Raw genomic sequence first — 23,741 nt, forward strand, 5'->3', positions numbered from 1 at the left:
TGTGTGAGTTACATGTTGCTGCCCCAAATATTTCTCCCAGGTACCTATTGTGGGTCCGAATTACATACCTGTGGCGATTCGTTCTTTGGGGTTGGGGCAGCACCTTCTCCACTGTTCCCTACTTACATGTAAACCTCCCAGGGAATGCTGCGTCCAGTTCTTCTCTGGGAATAAGATCTTAGCAGGTGTATCAGACACCTGCTCTGCTCTAAGGGATGAGGAAGGGCAGAAAGGATGGGGACAAGGAAGAGAAAGGAGACTTGCGGGAAGGATACAGAAGTGGGAAAAGCTTAAGGACTCCAGGGCCCCTTGACAGGCAGGAAGAGAACAGAAGACGAATATTGATTTCCGCTGAATCGACTCCCAAGGCTCATGGAAGGAGCCAAGACATCTCTGCAGATTTTGAACAATGTTGGCATTGGTATAGCTAGTACTGGATGCTAATGATACGTGTTGGCTCCGAATGCAGAGAAGGAACCCAAGAGTTTCTTCAGCCCTCTCTGCTGTTTCTTGTGTGTAACTGAGACCCAGCTGATCCCCACCTCCTCTTCCAGTCTGGTTCCCTTCTCCACACTGTTTCCAGAATGATTGTTCTAGAAGGCTTTTGAAAGACAGTTTTGGAAACTCTGTTTATTGTGAAATATGACACACGTTCACAAAAGTGCTCGAAGTATAAATATATAGGTTAATGAGTAATTAGAACCTAAAGCGTCACCCAGAGCAAGAAACAGAGTCCGGTCCTTGCCTCTTCTGCGTGCCCCCTCTCAAAGGTAGCGCTTCCTTCCCCCACGAAGGTGCCCCAGTCTTAGCGTTTATAAAAAGTTGTTTTCTTGCTTTGCTTAAGAATTGTATCATCTATGTGTGCATCACCAAACATTAATTTCAGGTGGCTTTGAATTTTATGAATCAAATTATATATAGTATCATTGGGTATCCATCTTCTTTACTTTTATATTATGTTTTGAAACATTTTTTCATGTTACGGTAAGCCGCTATGGTTTTTTTTTTTTCATTTTTATTACTGTATAGTATCCTACTGTGTGAACTACATCATCATCTCTTTCTTTATTCTCCTACTGGTGGGCATTTGCTTTGCCTCCAACCAGAGTTCCTACAATCAATGCTATTATGAATACTCCTTCACACATCTCATGGTGCTATAATTATACTCTTCTGTGGTGTGTGTACTCAGGAATGGAATTTCAAGTTCATGGGGTATAGGCATCCTTTTTTTTTTTTTTTTTAAGATTTTATTTATTAATTTGACAGAGAGAAATCACAAGTAGACAGAGAGGCAGCCAGAGAGAGAGAGAGAGGGAAGCAGGCTCTCCGCTGAGCAGAGAGCCCGATGCGGGACTCGATCCCAGGACTCTGAGATCATGACCTGAGCCGAAGGCAGCGGCTTAACCCACTGAGCCACCCAGGCGCCCGGGTATAGGCATCCTAAAGCTTACTAGCTAAAGGTACATATATTTTCCCAGAATGGTTGTACTAATTATTTACACCAGAACAGAATGAGAATTTCAGATGCCCTGTGTCCTTACTAGTACTCAATATTTCTCAGTCACACATGTTTCCTGTCTGGTGGGTGCATATTATTTTCTCATTGTGGTTTAATTTACCTTCTCCTGACCTTTAATGGGATTGAACATCACACAGGTTTACTGGACGTTTGGGTTGTCTCTTTCCTGAAGCCAAGTCTTGCCCACTTGCCATTATCTTTTCCATTGTCTTTTCTTACTGAGTAGCATGAGTTTTTATATATTCTAAATACTCGCTCTTGCTCAGTTATGTGTGTTACAAACACCATCTCTCATTCAACGGCTTGCCTTTTCACCCATCCTGTAATGGCTTTTGATGAAGAGAGTTTCTAATCTTAAGTAATCAAATGTATTGATCTTTTCCTTTATGCACTGTGTTTTTTTTGTTGTTGTTGTTGTCTTTTTTTTTGCATTTTGTTTAAGAGCTATTTCCCTATTCAGAGATCGTAAAGATATTCTTCTACATGATCTCCTTAAGGTTGTTTTGTCTTCACAATCAGATCCATAATCCACCTGGAATCACTTTTGCATATAATCCACTAGGCTTTCATTTCTGTTTTCTCCCATGTAAACATCCAACTGTCCTGATGTCATGTATTAGAAAGACCACCCTTTCCCCATCCCTCTGCAGAGCTGCCTCTGAAATAAAACAAGTTTTCCAAATGCGGACATCTTCTTCTGGACTCTTTTCTTGCTCCATTTGCTAATTTGTTTACCCTGGAGACCATGATAAGATAAGATTTATTTACTTATAAGACTTATGATAAGATTTCCTTTGGGTCTGTTTTGGTGATTTTTTCTAACTTCACAAAATAGATGATTTGTTCATTGCCTTTAGATTTTTCCTCTTTCCAGTATGACTTTATCTGTATCCCACACACCTGACATATGAGTCCATGATCACTTAGTGCAACTGTTTTCTAATTTCCATATACTTTCTTCTTTGACTGTAAGTTCCAAGAAGTGTATTTCCAAATAAATGGCGACTTTCTTGATATTTTTCTAGCATAACTGCATTGTGATCAGAGAAACTTGACTGTATGAGCCCAGTCTTTCAAAAGTTTTGAAGCTTGTTTTGTGGCCTGGTATACAGGCAACTTTTGTAACTAACTGTTTCACTTGTGCTTCAAAGCCTGATTTTTCTGGGGTGTTAGGGTGAAGCGCTTTCTGTGTTATTCACATTGTTCCAATCATCTAGATCATTTCTAATTTTTGCTTCAGTTACTGGAATTAAGTGTGATCAAATTCCCCAGGAGGCTATGGATTGGCCTATTTATTTTGTCGCTCTGACCACTTTGCAAATAGAAACCACGCTGTTAAGTGCACAGAAATTGAAAATTATTATATCATCCTATTGAATGAAAACAGTGATCATTTGCAGTGTCCCTATTTAACTCTACTAATGCTTTATGCCTTAAAATCTATGTAGCCTTTGTTAACATAGTCCCCCCAGCATTCTTTCAACAGCGTTTGCATTGAATGCCTTGGTTCCTTCTTTTACTTCCAAACTTCCTGCGTTGTTTGTTTTAGGCATGTCTTTTTAAAGGACAGATTGTTGTTTGTTTTAAATCCAGTCTGATGATCATTGATTATGAGTTGGATCATTTAATCTGCTTACATTTATTATACTTACTGATATATTTGGATAAAAACCCCCGTTATCTTCCTCTGCTCTTTTTACTTGTCCCAGCTCGAGCGATTTAATCATTCCGTTTTCCTTCTCCTCTTTTAGTTTAGAAGTGATATACTTCTTCAATTCTATTATGTTACAGCATGCCTTCTGGAGAGGACCACATGCATTCTGGGTATATCGATGGCTGATGGTAATCTACATCCTCTCTAATTCCAGGTAATTCAAGGACCTTTGATCAATTTCACTACATCTAGTTTTCTCTGGACATGTGCTCTTGTGTGTAGAAACGGTGCTACTGAGTCACACCGGCTGGGAGCCTCTTAGAGGGTCCCTGAGCAGTCCGAAAACCATGAGATGACACAAGCCAAGCCACTGTGCACATTAACATTCTACAAGCATGGAGCTGCGCTTCTAAAATGTTAACTGGACCAGCTCTGTTGTGGATAATGCGTTTTAAAAATGCAATTGCGGAGCAATGAGGCATGGGTTTTTCATGATTCCCAAGGCAAGGAGGCTGGCACCTAAATGGGGCTATCTCCTTTTAATCAAATGCAATCGAAAGCAGTAGGGAACACAGGGAGATCTGCATATAAAATGAGGTGCATTCAGATGATGATAAAAGAACTGTGGGTGCCTGCAGGTCTGTAGCTCACCTACGATTCTAGAAGGACCAAATCACTTTACTTCCTGCTGTAAGTGTTTTTGTATTTCTGTTTCCTTAGCAGACCCAGGCTTGTGGTCCCTTTGCACTTGGAGCATGCAGAAGGAAAAAGCAAAGTCATTTCTGTTTATGTGTGTACAAAGTTGTCCCAAAAAAGGGAGGGAAGAAGGTTTAAACTGCATGTTTGTTTGCTTTAAGAAGGGAGACAAACCTTGTTAAGACTCTTGACTCTAGCAAACAAACAGTGGGTTCCAGAAAGGGAGCCGGGGGTGGGGATGGGCTAACTGGGTGATGGGCAGTAAGGAGGGCACGTGATGTGATGAACACAGGGAGTTACACGCAACTAATGAATCATTGAACATTATGTCAAAAACTAAAGATGTACTCCATGTTGGTTAATTGTATTTAAATTAAAAAAAATAAAATGGACACTTTTTTCTCTTCTGATGGATTTAAAATTAAAGCCATTAAAAAGGTGTTGCTACGTTCCAGAAAAAGAAAAAATGGTGGGACACGTTGCTTGGTGAAATTAAACTTCAATGAAATTATGCTTCACACAAGCCCTGAAAACAGAAAAGTTTTTACCATTTGTGTTTAATTTAGTTCAGTGAAGTGGACACACCTATTTCCATAGCACGGCTAAATATATTAAGCACACCTACTCTTGTTATCCTAAATTTTCACCTGTGCCCGATGTACCCACAGACCTCTGTGACGCCTCAGTGTAGGAAGTAAGCATCTTTATTTTGCACAGCGCCTTGTTGACTGCTCTGACCCTACTTGGGGGTCCACGGCTATCCACAGTGACATCACAACACTAAGCTTCTCATTTCCTCCAGGAGCACAAACTGTATTTCTCGATTGGGAAACGTGTCTCTGACTTTGTACTGATAGATGGGGAAGTCACACCTTCTAAAGGGCAAATGACTCGGTGTTGAGTCACCAAGTCATTGGTCCCCTGGGGAAAGAATTTCAGAAGGTCAGGCTCTCTGGGTGTCATATAAACTATTTTGGTCTCAGAACTCTATCTATAAAGAACCCACAAGATCATCTGCTCCAACCTTACTCTTTTCTCATCTTACAGACAAGACAGTGGGCGCCCAAAGACATTAAATGATTTCTCCCAAGGTCAGAAGACTAGTAATTACCGGTGTTCTCATAATGTCTAAATCATATTTCCCCAAGCTTAGCAGATATAGGGGAGATGAGGATTCCAGAATGCACACCACTATCGAGCGAGTTTCATTTCAGCGGCAGCTTCTCTTGCAGCAATGTGAGCCATGATCTTCCTGATGTCCAGTCTTCCCGGGGAAGGAGAGGCACAGCATTAGAGCAACTACAAAATTGCATTCCATTTCAGAAGAGCACGAAGGCCCTCGCTCCCCTCTCTCCTTCGCTGTCAGACTCTACTGATAGATGAGGTGGGCATTAATGGCTCTCGCAGACCAGAACTTGACAGAGATTGAAAGCATCTGTCAGGAGAACCCAGGCCTCCTGTTCTGCCATCCAGGCCACCTGCCAGGTTTTGCTCTGTTAATTGGCTTCCGTGCAAGCAGCTATTTTAACAACGATTCTGTGTGGGTCTTCTGCGGCACATCTTGATTTAAAGTGAGATGTTGAAAAGTACTTCTCGACCACTCAACACGTCCGGGGTTGCTCATATTTAGCGGATCGGACAGAAAGGGAGGCATCCTTCAAAACTATTGTGTCGACATAAAGCTAGATTATTCAGTCTCCTCAATTCGGAGAATAATTCTCAGAGAGATGGTGACTGAGGAGTCTGATTTCTGCCTAAAGAGATACCTTCCCTAAGGACAGACAGAATTGATAAAAGAGTTTGTGGAAAAAATGCCACTGTGACCTTAAACATGCAGTTTCTGGGTTGACACCATAATGAGGAATGGAGTGCTATTAAAATATACTGCACATTTTAATGACTCCTCTAGCGGTAGGCCAAAAAAAAAAAAAAAAAAAAAAAAGACTTAAGCTCAGAATAATTCTGGGAAGGAGGATTTTGCCAAGGAGATTTTAATGTCAAGAATGTATGTGAGGCTAAAAATAAGGAGCTCACGCACATTCCAGAGCCGTGGGTGGGGATGTATATATAATCAAATTAAATTATGCCATTTCCACTTATGAAAAAATATGATGGCAAAAATTGACTAGAAAACATTTAGTCATATTTCACTTGGATTAGGCTTATAAATACCAAACTCCAGACTTGTCAAAATAAACCCTACCAGCACTTTCTGGCCGAGGTGTTAGATAGACAATGGCTGCAACGTGCAAAACGGATAGAGAGCTTGCAGGAACATCGTGCCTGGAAAAGCCACAGGGGTTCAGTTCCCAACTAAAGAGAGGGTTCAGAGAAGTCAGAGGGGGAAGAGGGGACCCTGCAGGGTGGGGACTGGAGCCCAGAGTCGCCCAAATGTGGAATGCCAAGGGAGGGGCTGTCCGGGAGCCTCAAAGATCTGTGAAACCCAGGTCCCAACTCTCAGAAATGGGAAATCTGGGGGCCATGACGTTTTAGTATTATTATTATTTCCCATCAGAGAAAGTAACCCTCAGTTTTAACCTTCTTCTAGAGGGCAAGCACTGAGTTCTTTTGACAAATCATAAACCATACTTTAGCCTCCTCCGCTTACTTGAGAATGGACCTTGGGCCAGAGATGTCTCTGTCCATTGGGTTCTGGTGCTGACCAGTGGGAAGAAGGGCCAAGAGTCACAGGGAAGGAGGAAGCATCTTTCCTGGCTGGCATGAATAGTTGGTGACCTCACATTGGCCAGTACTTGCTGATGGAGAAGACACACACTCCTAGGCTGCTTGCCTCCTGCATCTCCCAAGTGATGGAAGGAGCAGGATGGAGAAGGCCGCTCAGGCTCCATCCACACGCCCAAGGTGGTGACAGGGACCCAGAATTGCTGATGGGGCTCAGCCTCACAATCCTACTGCCTCAGAGTCTAGATAAATTCTGGCTTGGGTAGAATTTGCATCTCGTGCCTCTGAGTTCTCTCCCGGAACGTCATTCTGGAATCCCTTGATGTTCGCTCCCTAGTGAAAGAATAAATCAGGGAGGGAAAATAATTTGACCTGATGGAAAGGGAAACAAGGATGTTAAAGGATAATAGTTATGGAGGAGGTACTGAGGACCAAACACTGTTGTAAGCAGTTTGCATGTGTTATCTGGCCCCCTCCCCAGCCCCCACACACTCCTTCCTTGCCCACACTTCACAGCACTCCTTCCCACGGGTCAGCACCAGAGTCTGGGTAGGAACTGCTATTAGCCCTGTTTTAAAGGCAAGGACACTGAGTTTTAGGGAAGTTAAATATCTCACTCAAGGTAAACACATAGCTATGAATCAGCAGCGGCCAGATTTGAACCTCAGACACGGGCATCAAACCCAAGCCTTAAACCATTTTATTATTCTGTCTCCTACGTATCTCTCTACTACTCCCTGCAGCTTCTGCAGTAAAACAGTTGCAAAACAGCAAAATGACTGAGTAGTTGTGGGAGGGACCTAATTTCAGTGTTGGTCCTTATTTTTCATATAACGTCAGTAATGTCACTTACCTTAATGAGCCTTCCTTTGTTAATCTATAACATGGTAATAATGCTTTGGGTCCTGCTATTCTCACAGCATCATATTGCTGGGAAGCTCCAAACAAAAAGTTCTATGTATGACCTGAGTGAGACGGTTGCTACCGCAGGTGAGGTGGTAGAGAAGAAATAACAAGGACCATGACCTGGACCTGGATTTGAATTTGTACATAAACAGGACTTTTCTGACCCTCAAGCATTTCATCTACAAGCTTCCAGGGAGCACTGAGAGAAAAGACACATGTCAGAATCCAAGTACAGTGGCTCTCTGCACTGACCCAAGCAGGAGGGCCTTTTACCTGCACGGACAGCAGATAGAGCTGCTGAAGACACAGTAGATGAGTGGGTTGATGGCACTGTTCAAGGCTGGGAGGTTCTGAATGATCACAGAGGCGTAGAAGCGTTCCTCGGTGTCTGGAAGAAGACTAAAATTGTCCAGTATGTCGAAGAAGAAGTATGGACTCCAACAGCAGATGAAGGCTGGGGAAAAGAGAGCCATGAGCACCGTAGCTGACCACAGCTTGGGGGTAGCTTTCAGTGGTGGCCCCAAGTGGAGCTCCAAATAGGTTCCTTAGCATCTGCGATCTCTCAGAAATATTCAGAACTGTTGTGTGTCAACATCCATGTCATGTTTACTCACACGCAAACACACATACACATGGATGTGTACATGTCCCACAGATAACGTTGCTAGAGTTGAGTGAATTTGTAAACGGAGGGTTTGATTTGACCCTTGTTGTGAGTCTTTGTGGAAAGGTCGCGAACTGCTTGGCATGGCCTCAGCTTCTCATCCCACATAGTGTGGAAGGAAAACCAGCAAAACTCTTTGGAGATTCTATGAGAAAAAACCCCAGAAGAACAGGAAGCATTCTGACCAGTAGTGACTCCTGGTCTTAGTATATGGCAGGGGGAAAGGTGGTGCCTAATATTTTCAAAGCACAATCTGGATTCATCTCCATGTTCTTAATTTTCTTTTGCATTTGTTAGTCTGCCACTCCAGAAAAGAGCTGCTCTCTACCCCTCTCCAAGTCAATCAATGTGTGTGAGCCCCTGATTCTATTAGTCTCCAAATCCTCAGGGGAAATGGGTGGTATACGGGGAGATCCAGAGTCTGACAGTGAATTTTATGGGTCACCTTGACTGGGTCAGGGGGTGCCTCGGTATTTGGTGAAACATGATTTCTGGGTGTTTCTGGATGAGACGAACTTTTGAATCGGTAGACTAAGAAAAGCAGACCACCCTCTTTGATGTGGGTGGGCCCCCTTCAATCCCCAGAAGCCTTGAATAGAACAAAAAGCTGAGGGAGAGAGGATTCATGCTGTCTGCTGGACTACCTTCTCGCTGGGACACTGTTCTTCTCCTGCCATCCTTCACACTCGGACTGAACTACACTATTGGCTCTCCGGGGTCTGCAGACCCTGGGATTTCTCAGCTCTGTGATCATGTGAGCCAATTCCTTATAATAATTATCTTTACATATATGTCCATCTCTGGAGAACGGGACTATTACCCACATGCACCAATGTGGACGGTCTTGGGGCTGACTAGACAGGGATGTGCCCTCTTCCGCTTTCTTGCTACATCCTCTCCAGCCTCCCTCTCCCCCTTTCTCACCCATAGGACTTCTCCTCAGAGAAGTCAGGCTTCCTTTGCCATCTCCTCGCAGGGGCCAACTTTCCTCTGTAACTGACTGGTGCGTCTTTATTCCCCAGGCCTTGGCAATGGATTAAAGAGGAGCAATTGAAACACAAAGACCACGGAGCATTCTTGGCACCAGTTGGTAAGCCTAGTGTTGGCTTAGAATAGTGGTTCTGGGGTACGAAGGAGCAAAATTACCTTTGGGGGGCATTTTGAAAAAAAAATGTGTGTGTTTATGTAGGTACGTGTGTGGGGTTGGTGGAGATCTGGTTTGCCCAGGGATACGGGTCCTCCTGTGTGGGGCAGTCCCATACATCCTTTGAAGGCCCAAGTGGACATTTATGTAGCTGGGAGCTCTGCTTATAATTACCCCGGTCTGGAAACCTAACTCTATTCTATATATGAACACAACTGTCTTTTAAAAAATAATGAATTTTCCAGAAATGTAATTCCTTTGCAGAGGGAGGAAAGATTACTTTCTTTCATTTGGAACTTCAGCAGGATTTATTTACCTGTTCAAAAAATCAAGTCCCTGACAGCAATGCTGCTTTATTTTCACATCTTCATGAAAACACACCTGTACTGATTCTCCTTTGTAGCTGTTACTACAACTAGCTGCCTACTTCATTCTTCTTCTAGGGCAGCCGTGGCCAAGTATTTGCATATTGAAATCTGCTGTTATATTATACGTTATTTTCTCTCTAGTCCTCCTTTGTGTTATTACATATTGATCTTGGAAGACATCTTAGGTAGATAGTGTTAATTATGCATTTCATCGCACGATGGTAAAGGAGCATCACAGAATATCTGTTATAGGAAAGGCTGGTTTGGTCTGTCCGGGCTGTTAACACTGGCTGGCCGTCTGGGGGCCTCTCTGTTCTCCGAAGAAAGGAACCCCAGGGCCTAGCAGATGGTTCCTGATTACAAATAATTACGTTGGCTCTGGAACACATGTCTAACATTTATCTCTGGACTCAACATCCAGGGGATGAGTATTTTCTTTTCTGTCTCAGAAGGCAAGAGAATCTTGGTGCTACTTGGTTGGCTGCCGGGGGAAGGACTGACTATGAACCCCAGTGCTTGTATCTGCTCTGGCCCCAGCTCTGCCCGCACTGCCGTTCTGGGCCTCTGTTCTACTGGCTGAGTCCCACTGCGCCTGCTCTGTTTGGCATTTTGCAACAGCGTCTTGGAAAGGTGAAATTGCCTGTTTTGGTGATGTGACATGCAGCTAACACAAGAAGTGTGAGGCTTTCTCAGGGCTCCCAGGAGCTGCAAGTGGGGTACGGAGGGGAAGGGGAAGACTGGAACCACATAAAAAGAAAATCACACAAATCACTTCCTTCTTGCATATCCTAATTCATGTGTTTCCCTCAGATATTAATGAAGCCCCTAGTGTATGTGGGATTCTCTTTCAGGTTTTGGTGACAACAGTGCAAGCGGCGCAAAGGCAAAAGTCATTGGTCTCACGGAATTCAGCCAGTAGGGGGAACAGACAATAAGCAGATCAATAGATATAATATTCAGAAAGAAGTGGGAATAGGAAGAAAAATACAGCGGGGCAAAGACTAGAGAAGAGCTATTTCAGATTTGTGAAGGAGGCTTGGCTGAAGAGGGAGCACTGTTGGGAAACCAAATGATGTGAGGAGGGAGCCAGGCCATCCGGTGACAGAGTATTTTAGGTGTTGGAAACAGCCCGTGGTCCCCCCAGGTGCAAACAAGTGGACATTTTAAAGAAATAGCAAGAAGACCAATGCAACCAGGATAGAATGAGCATGGAGGAGAGCACTGGGAGGAGAGGAAAGAGGAGAGGCTGGAGGTCTGGCTGAGGGATAGATCACACGTGGTAGAACTGTGGGGTTTTCTTCCAAAGTAATGGGAAGCCAGAGGTGGGTTTGCAGGATAGTGATGTTACCTGATTTATAGTCATGAAAGATCACATTGGCTGTTTTGCAGAAAAGGAATAAAGAGAAGAATAGGTATAATGTTCTAAGCAGAAAGTGGTGGAAACTTAGACTAAGACAGGAGTTGTACAGATAGTGAGGACTGGTTGGGTTTGGGAGCTATTTTGCAGGTAGAACCTTCAGGCCTTGCTACTGTATGAGTTATGTGGGATGTCAAAGGAATAGAATAAAGACAGATAGATGACCCTTAAGTTTTTGGTATAGACATTGGGTGAAAGATGGTGTCATTTACTGAAACAGGGACAACGGAGGGAGGAGTTACTTCGTGCGGGGGAGGAGAACAGGCCGACACTTTGGGTTTGACATGCTGACTATGACAAGCTTACTAGAAACGCAAATCAAGATCTCAAGTAAAAATCTTAAATAGGATTTCTAAGCAAAGGAAGTGTTCTAAGAAAGAGAAAGTGATTACACGTTGCTTACAAGTCAAGATGAACATTGGGAATCGACACTGGCCTTTTTAGAGGTCGTGATGACATTGATGAAGGTGGTTTCAGGAGTGACTGGAGAGAAAGCAACAGGCTCCAGAAAATGAGAGGTCGAGCATGGAGGAGTTGTGCTAGAAGAGAGACTGATGAAGGGGTCTGTTTTGAGGAGTTCACTGAGGGCCCTCCTGCACTGTTAAGGGGGGCTCCAGCGATCATTCTGGGCTTAGAAAGAAGCAGTGCCAGTTCATTCCTACAAACAGGAGAAAAGACCGAGCACACTGTAGAAAGGCAGAAAGGTCGATGAATGTGAAGATGGGAGCACGAGGGAGTTCTCTTCCGATAGGACGTTTTCTTAGTGAAACATGATGCGAGGTCATTAGCTCAGCGAGCATAAGGGGGAGGAACTTTGAAGGGTTGAGAAGAGCAAATTCTATCTACGCCAATCTGACACAGATCATGTGCTCTAGAAATACCTTATTTTCCTAAGATGAAGTGATGTTATGGGTCTTTGGAGTAGAGAGAACGGGGAGAGAGTAACGAGGCCATGAGGGAGGGATTTGTAGTGACCCTGTAATTAAATATCCAGAAGAAACGGAATGCCACGTCTGCTTTCTCTGCTCCTAAGCTTCAGCCTTAGGGGAGAATATGTCTCAGAGAAGGCAGCTGGGTCACCTGGGTGAATGTTGGGCATCATTCAGCCAGTTATGAATTCATCAACTTTCTCCCAATTATCTACCCTAAGGTCTTGGTGGACAACTCTATTCATAAAGGGAAGGATCCAGGAACCACTGTCTGCCCTTGAAGGAGACACGGATGGACTGCTAAATTCCACACATTCTTCTCCACTCAGACAAAGGTAGAGTGCCTGCAGGCACATTCCTTTCTTGTGGGATGCCCCTCCCCCCTCTGCCCAGCTCCTGGGACAAGCTTGCTTTTGGAATGTTCACACACAAGGAGGAACTTTGCTTACCCAAAATGATGACAATGCTATACTTGATGGCTTTGATTTTTGCCTTTGAGAGGAGCCCTCGGTGGTAATTGGTGCACAGCTTTCCATCTGGAGATACAGAAGGGGGAATGGTGAAACGGGGTAGTGTTTGTGCCAATACGAACATCACAGGTTAGATCCACAGCTTCACAGCTGTCATGGGGCCACTTAGATCCTGTTCACCCCTGCCCGGGAGGACACCCTTGGATATTTTCAGAGTCAAGATGGCTTTGGGCTGGATGCTGGTAACAGCTCAGGTTGCAGCTTAATATAAAATGTAAATGCACTGGGACATCCAGACTCTCTCCAGAGTCTTGGCTGAATGCCCTGAGTCAGCTAAAGCTGGAATTAGCCTTGTGACCTGGAATTAGCCAGGGGGTGATGCTAAGCTACCCATCTGGTCACTCCCGCAACTTAGGGTGAAGCCATTTTCTTAGAATGGTTACCCCAGACTAACTCGTTCATCTAACTCAGAAAATCCACTCTCAACAAAACCTCAAACCAGGGATACGAGAAACAAAGCAAAACAAAACAAAACAAAAAACCTGTCTCAAGTAGGATCTTGGATATCTAATTTAATTCTATGTGAGCTGTTGTTTGATGGTAAACACACGAAGGATAAATATAAGAATCTATTAGTATCCAAGCTTGATGGAGGCAGGGACTATGTTTTCTTCATTGCTGTATCCTCTAAACTTCGTGAGTGATTAATAAATATTTGTTGAATCAATGAATACAAACCTCTCTCTAGTTAAGAAGCAGTGGTAAGATAAAAGTTGATTAGGGTGTACAGAATTTAGAGGGTTAGCTCTCAGTAAAGAAGTAAATTGGTATGAAGTAAATTGGTGTGAAGATGGTACATATGGGAATAGAGATGTTGGGCGCAGGGTCTCCTACCCATGCAGAAGTGTTTTTACTGTTAGAGCTTCCATCAGGCAGTATGGCGCCTTTGTGAAAATTGGGAAAAGATGCCCTTCCTGTGGATGCCCTCAACCTTGCCCCAGCACACACTCAGTGAGGGAAGCATGAATGGGATGCTAATCCCATGCACTGCTAGCCGGATGCTGCTGACTGGAGCTCAATGAGCAGGACCCTAGTGGTGGTCCATGTCAAAGGCCTACCGGGGCACCTGTTGAATGGAGTTGTACACTAGAGGCCAGCTGCTGTGCTAGGTTGTCCTCACTACAGTGTTCCGATTCCACGTTTGAGATTTATTTTAATCCTATGGAAACTGATCTGAAAGTTACCTTGGCACTATTATTCTAGACCCTCTCCAGTCTAATCCAGCCCAATCCAACCAACATGGCATGTCTGCCAAGAGACAAGACTGAACAGAAGAGGCTGAGATAGAGTTCCTGTTCTCTAGGAGGTTCCAGTCTGGCAGGAAAGGTTGCACACTGTGCTGGGTGAGAAGAGAGAGAGGAAAACCAGCTGTGAGGGAGAGAGCCATCTCCCACTGCCCTGCAAGGGAGGCTGCAGGGCAGATGGAGAGAATCCAGAGGTGGAGCTCTGTGGGGCTGTGTGGGAGTGAGATTGGGAGAGACTTGCAAAGCAGATGGAGCGTCCTCAGCCAGGACGTGGAAACCAGAAAATGTCAGATGTATCTGGACCATGGGGGAGTCACTCACTTGACTGGAGCCTAAAAAAGGACGATGGTTTTCAGGGTGGGGAGGAGAACTGAGGCAGAAGTGGAAAGACCTAGAATGTCCTCCCAGGGAGTCTGGGCTGAATTTCGGAGGCAGCTGCCAACCGCTGAAGCTTCTGAGTCTTTTCCCAGTGTGAACATGTACTCGCTGGAGAGGACAAACGGTAATCAGGAAGAATAGGAAGAAACGTTTATGTGCAATAAGCTGAAATGCTAATTAGAACTGGTTTTTTATTTCTTAACGTATACGTTATAAGGCCACTCTTAGGTACTACTAGGGTTTCAAATTATTCTGTGCATTTCACAGAACCACGAGACTTCAGTAGCATAAGGAAGCAAAAACCCTTCAGAAGCATTTATAGCTGCGGTTCTAAGCTGTGGGCGATATTGCCCCGGAGGGCTACATTTGCCAATGTCTGGACACATTTTGGATTGTCTCAGTGTGCTGGGGGGTTGCTATTGGCATCTAGTGTGGAGAGGCCAGGAAGGCTGCTAAACATCCTTAGAGGCACAGGACAGTGAAACAGAATTATCTAGTCCCAAACACCAATAGTGTCAAGGTGAAAAAACCCTGATTTCCACGGTGGTCTCCTGGGAAGGATATGGGCTCCAAGGTCAGACCTGAATATACCCTCCAGTTCTACCAAACTCCACCTGTGTGACCTTAGGTAGCTGCGAACTGTTTCCAGCCTCAGTCTCCCAATTTAAAAAATGAGGCATAAAACACCAAACTCAAGAGGCTCTTTGAAAGGGGCAGAGGGAGGGAATCTTTCAAGCAGACTCTCTGCTGGGCATAGAGCCCCATGCAGGGCTGGATCCCGTGATCTATCCCACAACACTGAGATCATAGCCAAGAGTTGGATGCTTAGCCGACTGAGCCACCCAGACACCCTGCACCAAACTCAGAGTTTTGAAGATTAAAAAAAAAAAAAAAATGTATTTAAGATGCCAAGCTCCATACTGAGAATGTCAATTCCCATATTAATTGGAATGAATAAAGTTTTAATAGTATTTCAGGATGAACATGAACTCCCTTTATGGAAGTGAACAGACAGTATTACTACATTTAGAGAGTCTATTATACACTGTTGTTATCTGGATATAGGAATTATATACATCCAAAAGTTCTCCCGGAAGGATTTTACCCATGGGAGGCAAGTCAGAAATACAGCCGACCAAATTATATCCATTCAAAATATCCCCATTGGCTGGCCTAACAGCTGGCTCCGAAACAATACAGTTCTGAAAACTTGGTTGGTTTTTCAGAAAAGTTCTTGAGAATGACATTTGTGCTCTGAAATCTTTTTAAAATGGAACCTCGCAGTACTTCCCGCCGGGCAACTGGGTGACAATATAATCAACTACCTGCCCTTCGATCTCCCAATGAGATCAGTGAAAGCCTTCTTTAATCTGACCACTCGAGGAAATGCAAAGCCTCCAGCTTCTAAAGATGGCTCTTCAAAGAGAACTGAGCTCCCAAATGCCAGTAATTCTCCTTTATTGGAAGATAAAAGGATTATTTCCACCCAGGCCTTGGCACTGAGCTAGAGCAAAAAACGGTGAAATCCAGCCATCTCTGCCATTGATAGCTGGGGCCGCCTTGAGGCAGCTGGTCCATTAGATTCGGGACTGGAAGCTGCATCCTGCCCCAGGCAGTCTCAGTTCCCGGATGCATCCTTGGGTGGGCCCCCCACACTGTCCATCTAGTCTCCAAGGGACCACTTCCTGCTCTTACCTCCCCCCCTTCCCCACCCTTGCAGAGCCACTGGGAATCCATTGTTGCCTGAACAGACCGCCTGAAGGGGGAGCAATTGGTATCCTGGGATTTTTAAACGAGACAGAATTTATTCCTGGCCGGAGGGATTGTTCCATCTCTGGGCTTATAATGAGTGCAGGAGATTGGTTTGTAACAAGGAAATCTACCTGGGGATGTTTTAAAACAAATGTTTTTTTTTCCCACACGTTGGGAAGTCTATGTATTTCCGATTGGCTTTAAGAATGTAAATGTTTTTAACAGTCATGCCCAAATTGTAAAATTCTTAAAATTTGAAATTTTTTATTTCCAATCATTGATGGCCTGTTTATTTATAAATATAGCCTCAGGATTAAATATTTCTAGTGCATTTTTACACTAAATATTGACCACTACTTTCCCTTGTTTTTGTTTTTGTTTTTTTTGGACCAGAGGTCATAGCTAGATATGAGGAGGTATGACCTAACTTAGCTACCTCACAGCCTTTTCTGTTCCTCAGCTCCTCAGTTCAGGGGGAACCAGGAAGCCTGGCAGACCTAAAATAATTGTGGCTGGGACACGGGAGCTGTCCACCAAGCCTTTTCTTCTCAGCAGGGTGTAGTCAGATGACAAAGCTCTACCTATGGGAATATGGGAAGAATCCATGGACACTATTCTCAGGCCTGGCTCAGACAAACCACAGAGTAATCCTCTCTGTTGTGTCCCTACCCCTGACTGTAGGATGTCGATGCTGAGAGAGACACCTTATAGCCATCTGTTCAGTGAGGCAGAATCTTCATCTGCTTGAGTTCCTGAATGACTATGTGGAGCCTTTGTATTTGACTGTTGATTGGACTTTAATTAAACAGGAAACATAGTTCTCCTTTGTTAAGCTACTGTCTTTGGGGGTTTCTTTGGTAGGGCACCTAGTGTTTCCTTAACTGAAGCAGAAATCGGTATTTCATATGCATTGCTATTATAACAAAAATCTAAAACATATAGCATTGGCCTGTGGGCTGGCAGCAGGTGACAAGGAAACTGATATTGGAAGCTGGGACACTAGAGATCTATTTCATAGAACCATCACATACGATGCCTGGGACGTCAAATTGTGTATCTACTGAGCCTGGAGCCCATAGAACAGGCCTGGCTCAGCAGTCAGGGCTCTCCAGAAAATGGAACTAACAGGAAATACGTAGAGATATACATAAAAGGAAATGTATTATAGGAATTAACTCACAAAATTATGGAGGCTGGGAAGTCCCACAGTTTGCTGTTGATAAGCTGGAGAACCAAGAAAGCTGGTGGTATAATTAAGTCTAAGTATAAATCATGAGAACCAAGGAAGATGTTTGTGTAAGTCTGAACACAATGGCTGGAGACTCAGGCAGTCAATGGTGTAAATCCTGGTCCTAGCTTGAGGCCCAAGGAACAGGAGAGCTGATGTTCAAGGGCAAGAGAAAATTGATGTCCCAGCTCAAGCAAATTTACCCTTCCTTTGTCTTTCTGTTCTATTCAGCCTTCAGCAGATTGGATGATGCCTACCTCACTGGTGAGAACACCTTTATTTAGTCTATGGGTTCAAATGCTTCTAGAAATGTCTTCCAGACACATCCAGAAATAGTGTTTTGCCAGCTATCTTGGCATCCCTTAGCCCATTCAAGTTGACACATAAAATTAACAATCACAGTTGGTAAGTGGAATGTTAATAGTGTGTGTTGGTTGCTACCGCTATGTTTAGCAAGGTATTAGAAAAAAGAGGTGAGCTCAGACAAGAGATGGTTGGTTTATGAACAAAAATGACAGGAACATGGGGCGCCTGGGTGGCTCAGTGAGTTAAGCCTCTGCCTTCGGCTCAGGTCATGATCTCAGGGTCCTGGGATCAAGTCCCGCATTGGGCTCTCTGCTTAGCAGGGAGCCTGCTTCCTCCTCTCTCTGTCTCTCTGCTTGCCTCTCTGCCTACTTGTGATTTCTGTCTGTCAAATAAATAAATTAAAAAAATGACAGGAACTTAAAGTCTTAAAATATGGGATCTCATGGAACTGCAAGTGTCCATTGCTTCTGGTCCCTGATATTAACAGATACGTCTTTTGCATGACCTGGTGCAAATTGAAAATGTGAGTGGAGCATTAAAGTAAATGTGTACACCTTCTAAGTGTGCAAGTCTTATACCAGTGGAGCTGAACTTGGTCCCCAAATTAAGTTTGAGAGGTTTTAACCAACAAAGACCCATTCAGAATCATTCCTGAGGCAAAGATGACACTAAGGATGTGGCCTCCCTACTAGTGTTTTAGATGGCTTCAACCTAGCCTCCATTAAGTTAAAGACAGGGATGGTATATGGAAGCAAAGACACAAGTCAGATATGAGAATTCTATTAAGAAAGATTTTTTGGACATGGTCACTGGCACATGAAACTGACTGAAAGCAAATGGATCAGAAACCTACTACGTATTTGAGGAATGATATTGCCAAATAGACCATGAGCTCTATATCTTTTCAACACTTTGAGAGATCAGATGTTAACATTTTTACTAATCCTTTGGGTAGAAAATTGCATCTGAGGTTTAAATGTGCAATTTCTTGATCATCAAGAATCTTAGTTTTGGCCATTCCTTTTGTCCCTTCTGTGAAATGTCTGTTTGTGTATTGCTCATTTTTTTCTTTTTATCTTTTGTTGTTGTTGTATATGTTTTTTAAAATTGAAGCATAATCAGCATACAATTTTATAGTAGTTTCAGGTAAATAACATATTTATTCAACAATTCTATCCATTACTTTGTGCTCACCATGCTAAGTTTGGTCACTGTCTGTCACCATACAATGTTATTACAATATCATTACTATTATTATTTTTAAGTTTTTTTTTTTTTTAAAGATTTTATTTATTTATTTGACAGAGAGAAATCACAAGTAGATGGAGAGGCAGGCAGAGAGAGAGAGAGAGGGAAGCAGGCTCTCTGCTGAGCAGAGAGCCCGATGCCAGACTCGATCCCAGGACTCTGAGATCATGACCTGAGCCGAAGGCAGCGGCTTAACCCACTGAGCCACCCAGGCGCCCCATTATTTTTAAGTTTTATTTTATTTTTTTTTCAGTGTTCTAAAATTCATTGTTTATGCATCACACTCAGTGCTCCATGCAATACGTGCCTTCCATAATACCCACCACCAGGCTCACCCAACCCCCCAAACTGCTCCCCTCCAAAACCCTCAGTTTATTTCTCAGAGTCCACAGTCTCTCATGGTTTGCCTCCACCTCTGATTTCCCCCATTTCACTTCTCCTCTCAATCTCCCAATGTCCTCTGTGTTATTCCTTATGCTCCACAAAGTGAAACCATATGATAATTGATTTTCTCTACTTGACTTATTTCACGCAGGATAATCTCCTCCAGTCCCGTCCATGTTGATACAAAAATTGGGTATTCATCCTTTCTGTTGGAGGTGTAATACTCCATAGTATATATGGACCATATCTTCTTTATCCATTCGTCTGTGGAAGGGAATCTTGGTTCTTTCCACCATTTGGTGACTATGGCTATTGCTGCTATGAACTCTGGAGTACACATGGCCCTTCTTTTCACTACATCTCTATCTTTGGGGTAAATACCCAGTAGTGCAATTGCAGGGTCATAAGGTAGCTTTATTTTTAATTTGTTTTTTTTTTTTAATATTTTATTTATTTATCAGACAGACAGAGATCACAAGTAGGCAGAGAAGCAGGCAGAGAGAAGGAGGAAGCAGGCTCCCTGCTGAGCAGAGAGCCCGATGTGGGGCTCGATCCCAGGACCCTGGGACCATGACCTGAGCCGAAGGCAGAGGCTTTAACCCACTGAGCCACCCAGGCGCCATTATTTTTAATTTCTTAAGGAATCTCCACACTCTTTTCCAAAGAGGCTATCACAATATTACTAATGACATTCCCTATGCTGTACTTTTCATCTCCATGACTTACTTATTCTATTCAACTTTTAAAAAAATTCTTTTTTAAATTGATTTTTAGGAGTTCTTCCTATATTCTGAATACTAATCTTTTCCCAGGTCTCTGTGTTGCAAATACTTTCTCCCACTTTATACTTGACTTTTTAGATATTAATAGAGCCAAATTTATCTATCATTTCTGAGTTAACATAAATTATGTTGGATCTTGTTTATGTTGGATCTTGTTGATCTATGTTCAACTTGTTTAAGAAGATCCAACATAATTTATGCTAACTGGGATATGACATGTATAACATAATTTATGTTAACTGGGATATGACGTTGGGATATCTTATCCCAATGTCATAAAGGTATCACCATACATTTTCTTTTAAAAGTTTTCTATGGGGGTGCCTGCGTGGCTCAGTCACGTGGCTCCTTTGGGCGTCAGCCTTTGGCTCTTGTCGTGCTCTAAGCGTCCTGGGATTGATCCCTGCTCAGTGGGAGGCCTGCTTTCCCTCTCCTAGTCCCCCTGCTTGTGTTCCCTCTCTCGCTGTGTCTCTCTGTCAAATAAATAAAATCTTAAAAAATATATATATATAGAAGGTTTATATGTTGTGAACATAAGGAAACGGAGTCAGCAAGGCCTGAAAGGGGCGCTCACACGCACGTACCACTCCCGGCAGCCTGCCTAACCAACAGAAAAACCACTTGGAGAAGGGAGGGCGCTTTTTACACGAGAATTTGTCTCTTGCCTTTAAGAAAAAGTAAGGAAGATCCCGCCTTCCTCAGCACCAAAGCACCAACCACACCACCTGCTGCCAATAAGAAACCGCCGCCACCTGGAACTCTTCGTTCTCCAGTGACCTTTTGTTCGGAACAGCCTACCCCAGTTCCTCCTAAAACCTAATAAAGCTCACCTTCCCTTAGTCTCTTTGGACTTGCTTAAAGTTCGCCCCAGCTTGCTTGTCCCGAATTGCAATTTCTCGGCTGTTCATGAATAAATTCATTTTTTACATAAATAAAATTGCTCTTTGCTCTGCTTGCAGTTAACAAAATTTCAGTCTCCAAGTCTCCTGGAATTTGTTTTTGCTTATAAATTGAGGTAAAGAACCAGTTTTATTTCTTTCTCTATGGTCTTCTGACATATATCAAGTTTTTGTATATATGTAGGTTCTGTTTTGAGGTTGTTTCATTTTCTATTTGTGTATTGTATTGTCTCAATACCATACTCTATTAATCACTCTGACTTTATGATAGATTTTAATATTGAATAGAGTAAACCTCCCCTACTTTTGTTCTAGTTCTCTAGGAGTGTCTTCTTGGCTATTCTTGGCTCTTGAAATTTCCGCATATATTTTAAATTGGTTTGTCAAGCTCAATAAAATGTCCCATTTTAATTTTGACAGGAATTGCATTAATCTGTAGATTGTTTGGGAAAATTGACATCTTCAGGCTATTGAATCTTACTATCCATGAACTTGTTATAAGCTTCATTTATTTATATCTATTTCTTTTATGAAGTTCTTTGTCTTTTACTAAATGTCATTCTATGTAGAGAAGCCATTTTGCCTGTGTTTACTGATGAAGAAACGTGCTGAGAGCAGCTAATGGACTTATCTTAAATCATTTAGCTAGAAAAATAGGACTCTAACCCAGTTCCCAATCCAAAGCTTTCTTCCCCACCTCATTCTGTCTCATTTGATTTGAAACATGCAATTTGGATGTGGCATGGATCTTGTCCCGTCTCCTAAACCACAATGGCCAGACGCAGTCATACACAGATAGGTTTGCAAACCCTATGGCCGCACTTCCTGCATCTCCTGTCCCTATGCAGTTAACTGCTCTATTTTACAGAATTAGATTCCCCTGGGCATCAAAAACACGCCTGTTTAGGAAAGATAACTTACAAGATTGAAAAATCTCATCCCCGGTACCTCTTGCCTTCCACACTTGTTTGTGGGAAAGTATTTAGATCATTTGTTAAATAGTTCTTTTTCTTTTCTTTCTGTCCACCTTTGAGGGAGAGAAAATAGACTTCTTTGCTGGTAAGAAGAGTGGTTCATAAAAGAACGAGAGCTTGAATGTTGCAGCCTGTATTTACACCGCATGCTTCTGTTCACACTAATCATTGCCAATGTCCCCTCGTTGATGAGCAATAATCCTGGCATGCTAGCACCACTGGAGATCTATTTACCAGGCAACACCATAAGCTGCCTAGCTGTAATAACAAAGAGAAAATCAGGTGAGTTCCGTTTATGAATCAGATACAGAGAATATATGGGCTTTTGACACTACTCTCTGCCCCTCATTCCAGAAGAGGCTCACTGGTGTTAATATGGACAACTGAAAAAAAAAATAGGGGTAATAGACTTTGACTTGTATTAAAGAATAAAAATTGACTGTAGCCATTTCCACTTTGGGGAGGATAATGGCATATTGTATACTAGTGGGAAAACTGCTCTCTATGTGGCTTTGAACTATTTCAGAGACTGGAGGACAGGGCTAAGCCAGTAGTTTAGGGACTAGGAAATCTAGTAGCAGGGAGATATGCGGGACTCTGGAAACAGACAGAGCCCAACCACTGTGGTGAAAGGCCTGCTAGAAAAGGGGGGAGGCAGCTGATAAGAATTGGAAAACTTTCTTCCCCTCAAACCTACAGCAACATTTGCTCTATCTACTCTTGGGGGTGATAAACTCAAAGAAACTGATGTGGATCCCATGCTTGCTGGGCCAGGAGCAGAGGGAACAGAAGAGCGCTCCGTGGGCAGGTGAATGTGACAGCTCTGGGCAGGAGGGAGCTCAGGACAGACCAACCTCCTGGAACTGGAAAGAAGCAAAGGACGGGGGTTTAAACGAAGCTGATTGAAATCTGTAAGTACAGGAAGACCTTAGCCTACTGAGATAAAATCGGGCCCTTGACCAGTAGTGGCCACCTTTTAGATTTTAAAGACTTCAAATCAAAACACTTCAGGGGCTGGGATCTGAATAACAATCTGAAGGCTAAACTCTGGAGGGAGTGGGGTGGAAGAGAAGCCACGCCAAAGAGCCAGGGTTTGGGTTTTTTAACTAAAAAAAATTTTTTTTCACTTTGAACTTTTTTTTTTTTTTTTCCCCCAGCCATGTACCACCTCCCCTTCTGCAGTGGCCTTCCTTCTGAGAGGCAGCCTGATACTGGGGAGAAAACATAGGCTTTCTGGTCAATTGTATGGGCTGTCCTCCATTTGTAAGAGAGAGATTAATAATGCGCCTTGCAGCGTCATGCACAGATTCAAGAAGATGTAGTATGGAAAGAACTTAGTGAAGTGGCTGACAGGAGCTGCTCTGTCTGTTCCTCTGTCTTGTCAGCTTGTGTTGATAGACCATGTAAACAAATGCTTCATGGCCAGACCATATATAGAAGCAGAACCCCTGACCCACACTCTGCAGCCACCAGGCCAGGGAACCAACCCATTACCTGAAGTGACCAGACCAGAAGGCCAAGCTACCATGTATAGGTCAAACGTGTAGCCAGTCTGACCTGTATCTCTCTCCCACTGTCCTGTAAGACCCATAACAATCTACCCCAAATGGTCAACACTCAATTAATGACTGACAGCTTCTTTAGTTTTTGTCTCCACTTTCAACTTAAACCCAACCAGAGCTAGCCAAGTATATACCCTTCACCAACCACATGGGATTCCATGCTTCTACCTGGCCTGCCTATAGCTTCCCAGGCAAACAGCCACCAGCCACCAGCCAGGGCACATCTGAATTCTTCCCTTTTTCCACTATAAAGCCTTCCCACTCCTCTGCTTGCTTTTGAGTCTCTGCCAAAACAGAAGGCATGGTGCCTGACTCCCTTACAATGCCTCTTTTGTGAGCTCTGGATAAACGTTTGTCTATTCTCATTTGGTTGGACTTCAATTATTTCTTCAGTGTCTTTTTTTTTCCCCCCTGATTCTGCCTGTGTATGGACTATGGGTTTGTGTTCTCCCCTAATGCATATGTTGAAGTC

The 23,741-nt window shown here is 43.3% G+C and overlaps 1 protein-coding gene across 1 annotated transcript in view; it reads right to left on the bottom strand.

The window, feature by feature from the left end:
- Nucleotides 1-6,796: 6,796 nt before the first annotated feature.
- The window catches only part of NPSR1 (neuropeptide S receptor 1), a 183,173-nt gene continuing 166,228 nt past the window's right edge, over nucleotides 6,797-23,741 (bottom strand). Inside the window, exons 9-11 of the mRNA XM_032304415.1 lie at nucleotides 12,432-12,518; nucleotides 7,734-7,914; nucleotides 6,797-6,887 (exon numbers count right to left, since the gene is read on the bottom strand). Of these exons, the coding sequence (XP_032160306.1) occupies nucleotides 6,797-6,887; nucleotides 7,734-7,914; nucleotides 12,432-12,518 (359 nt within the window). The remainder of the gene's footprint in view (nucleotides 6,888-7,733; nucleotides 7,915-12,431; nucleotides 12,519-23,741) is intronic.

The sequence above is a fragment of the Mustela erminea genome, chromosome 11, assembly GCF_009829155.1.
Source record: "Mustela erminea isolate mMusErm1 chromosome 11, mMusErm1.Pri, whole genome shotgun sequence".
Lineage (NCBI taxonomy): Eukaryota > Metazoa > Chordata > Mammalia > Carnivora > Mustelidae > Mustela > Mustela erminea.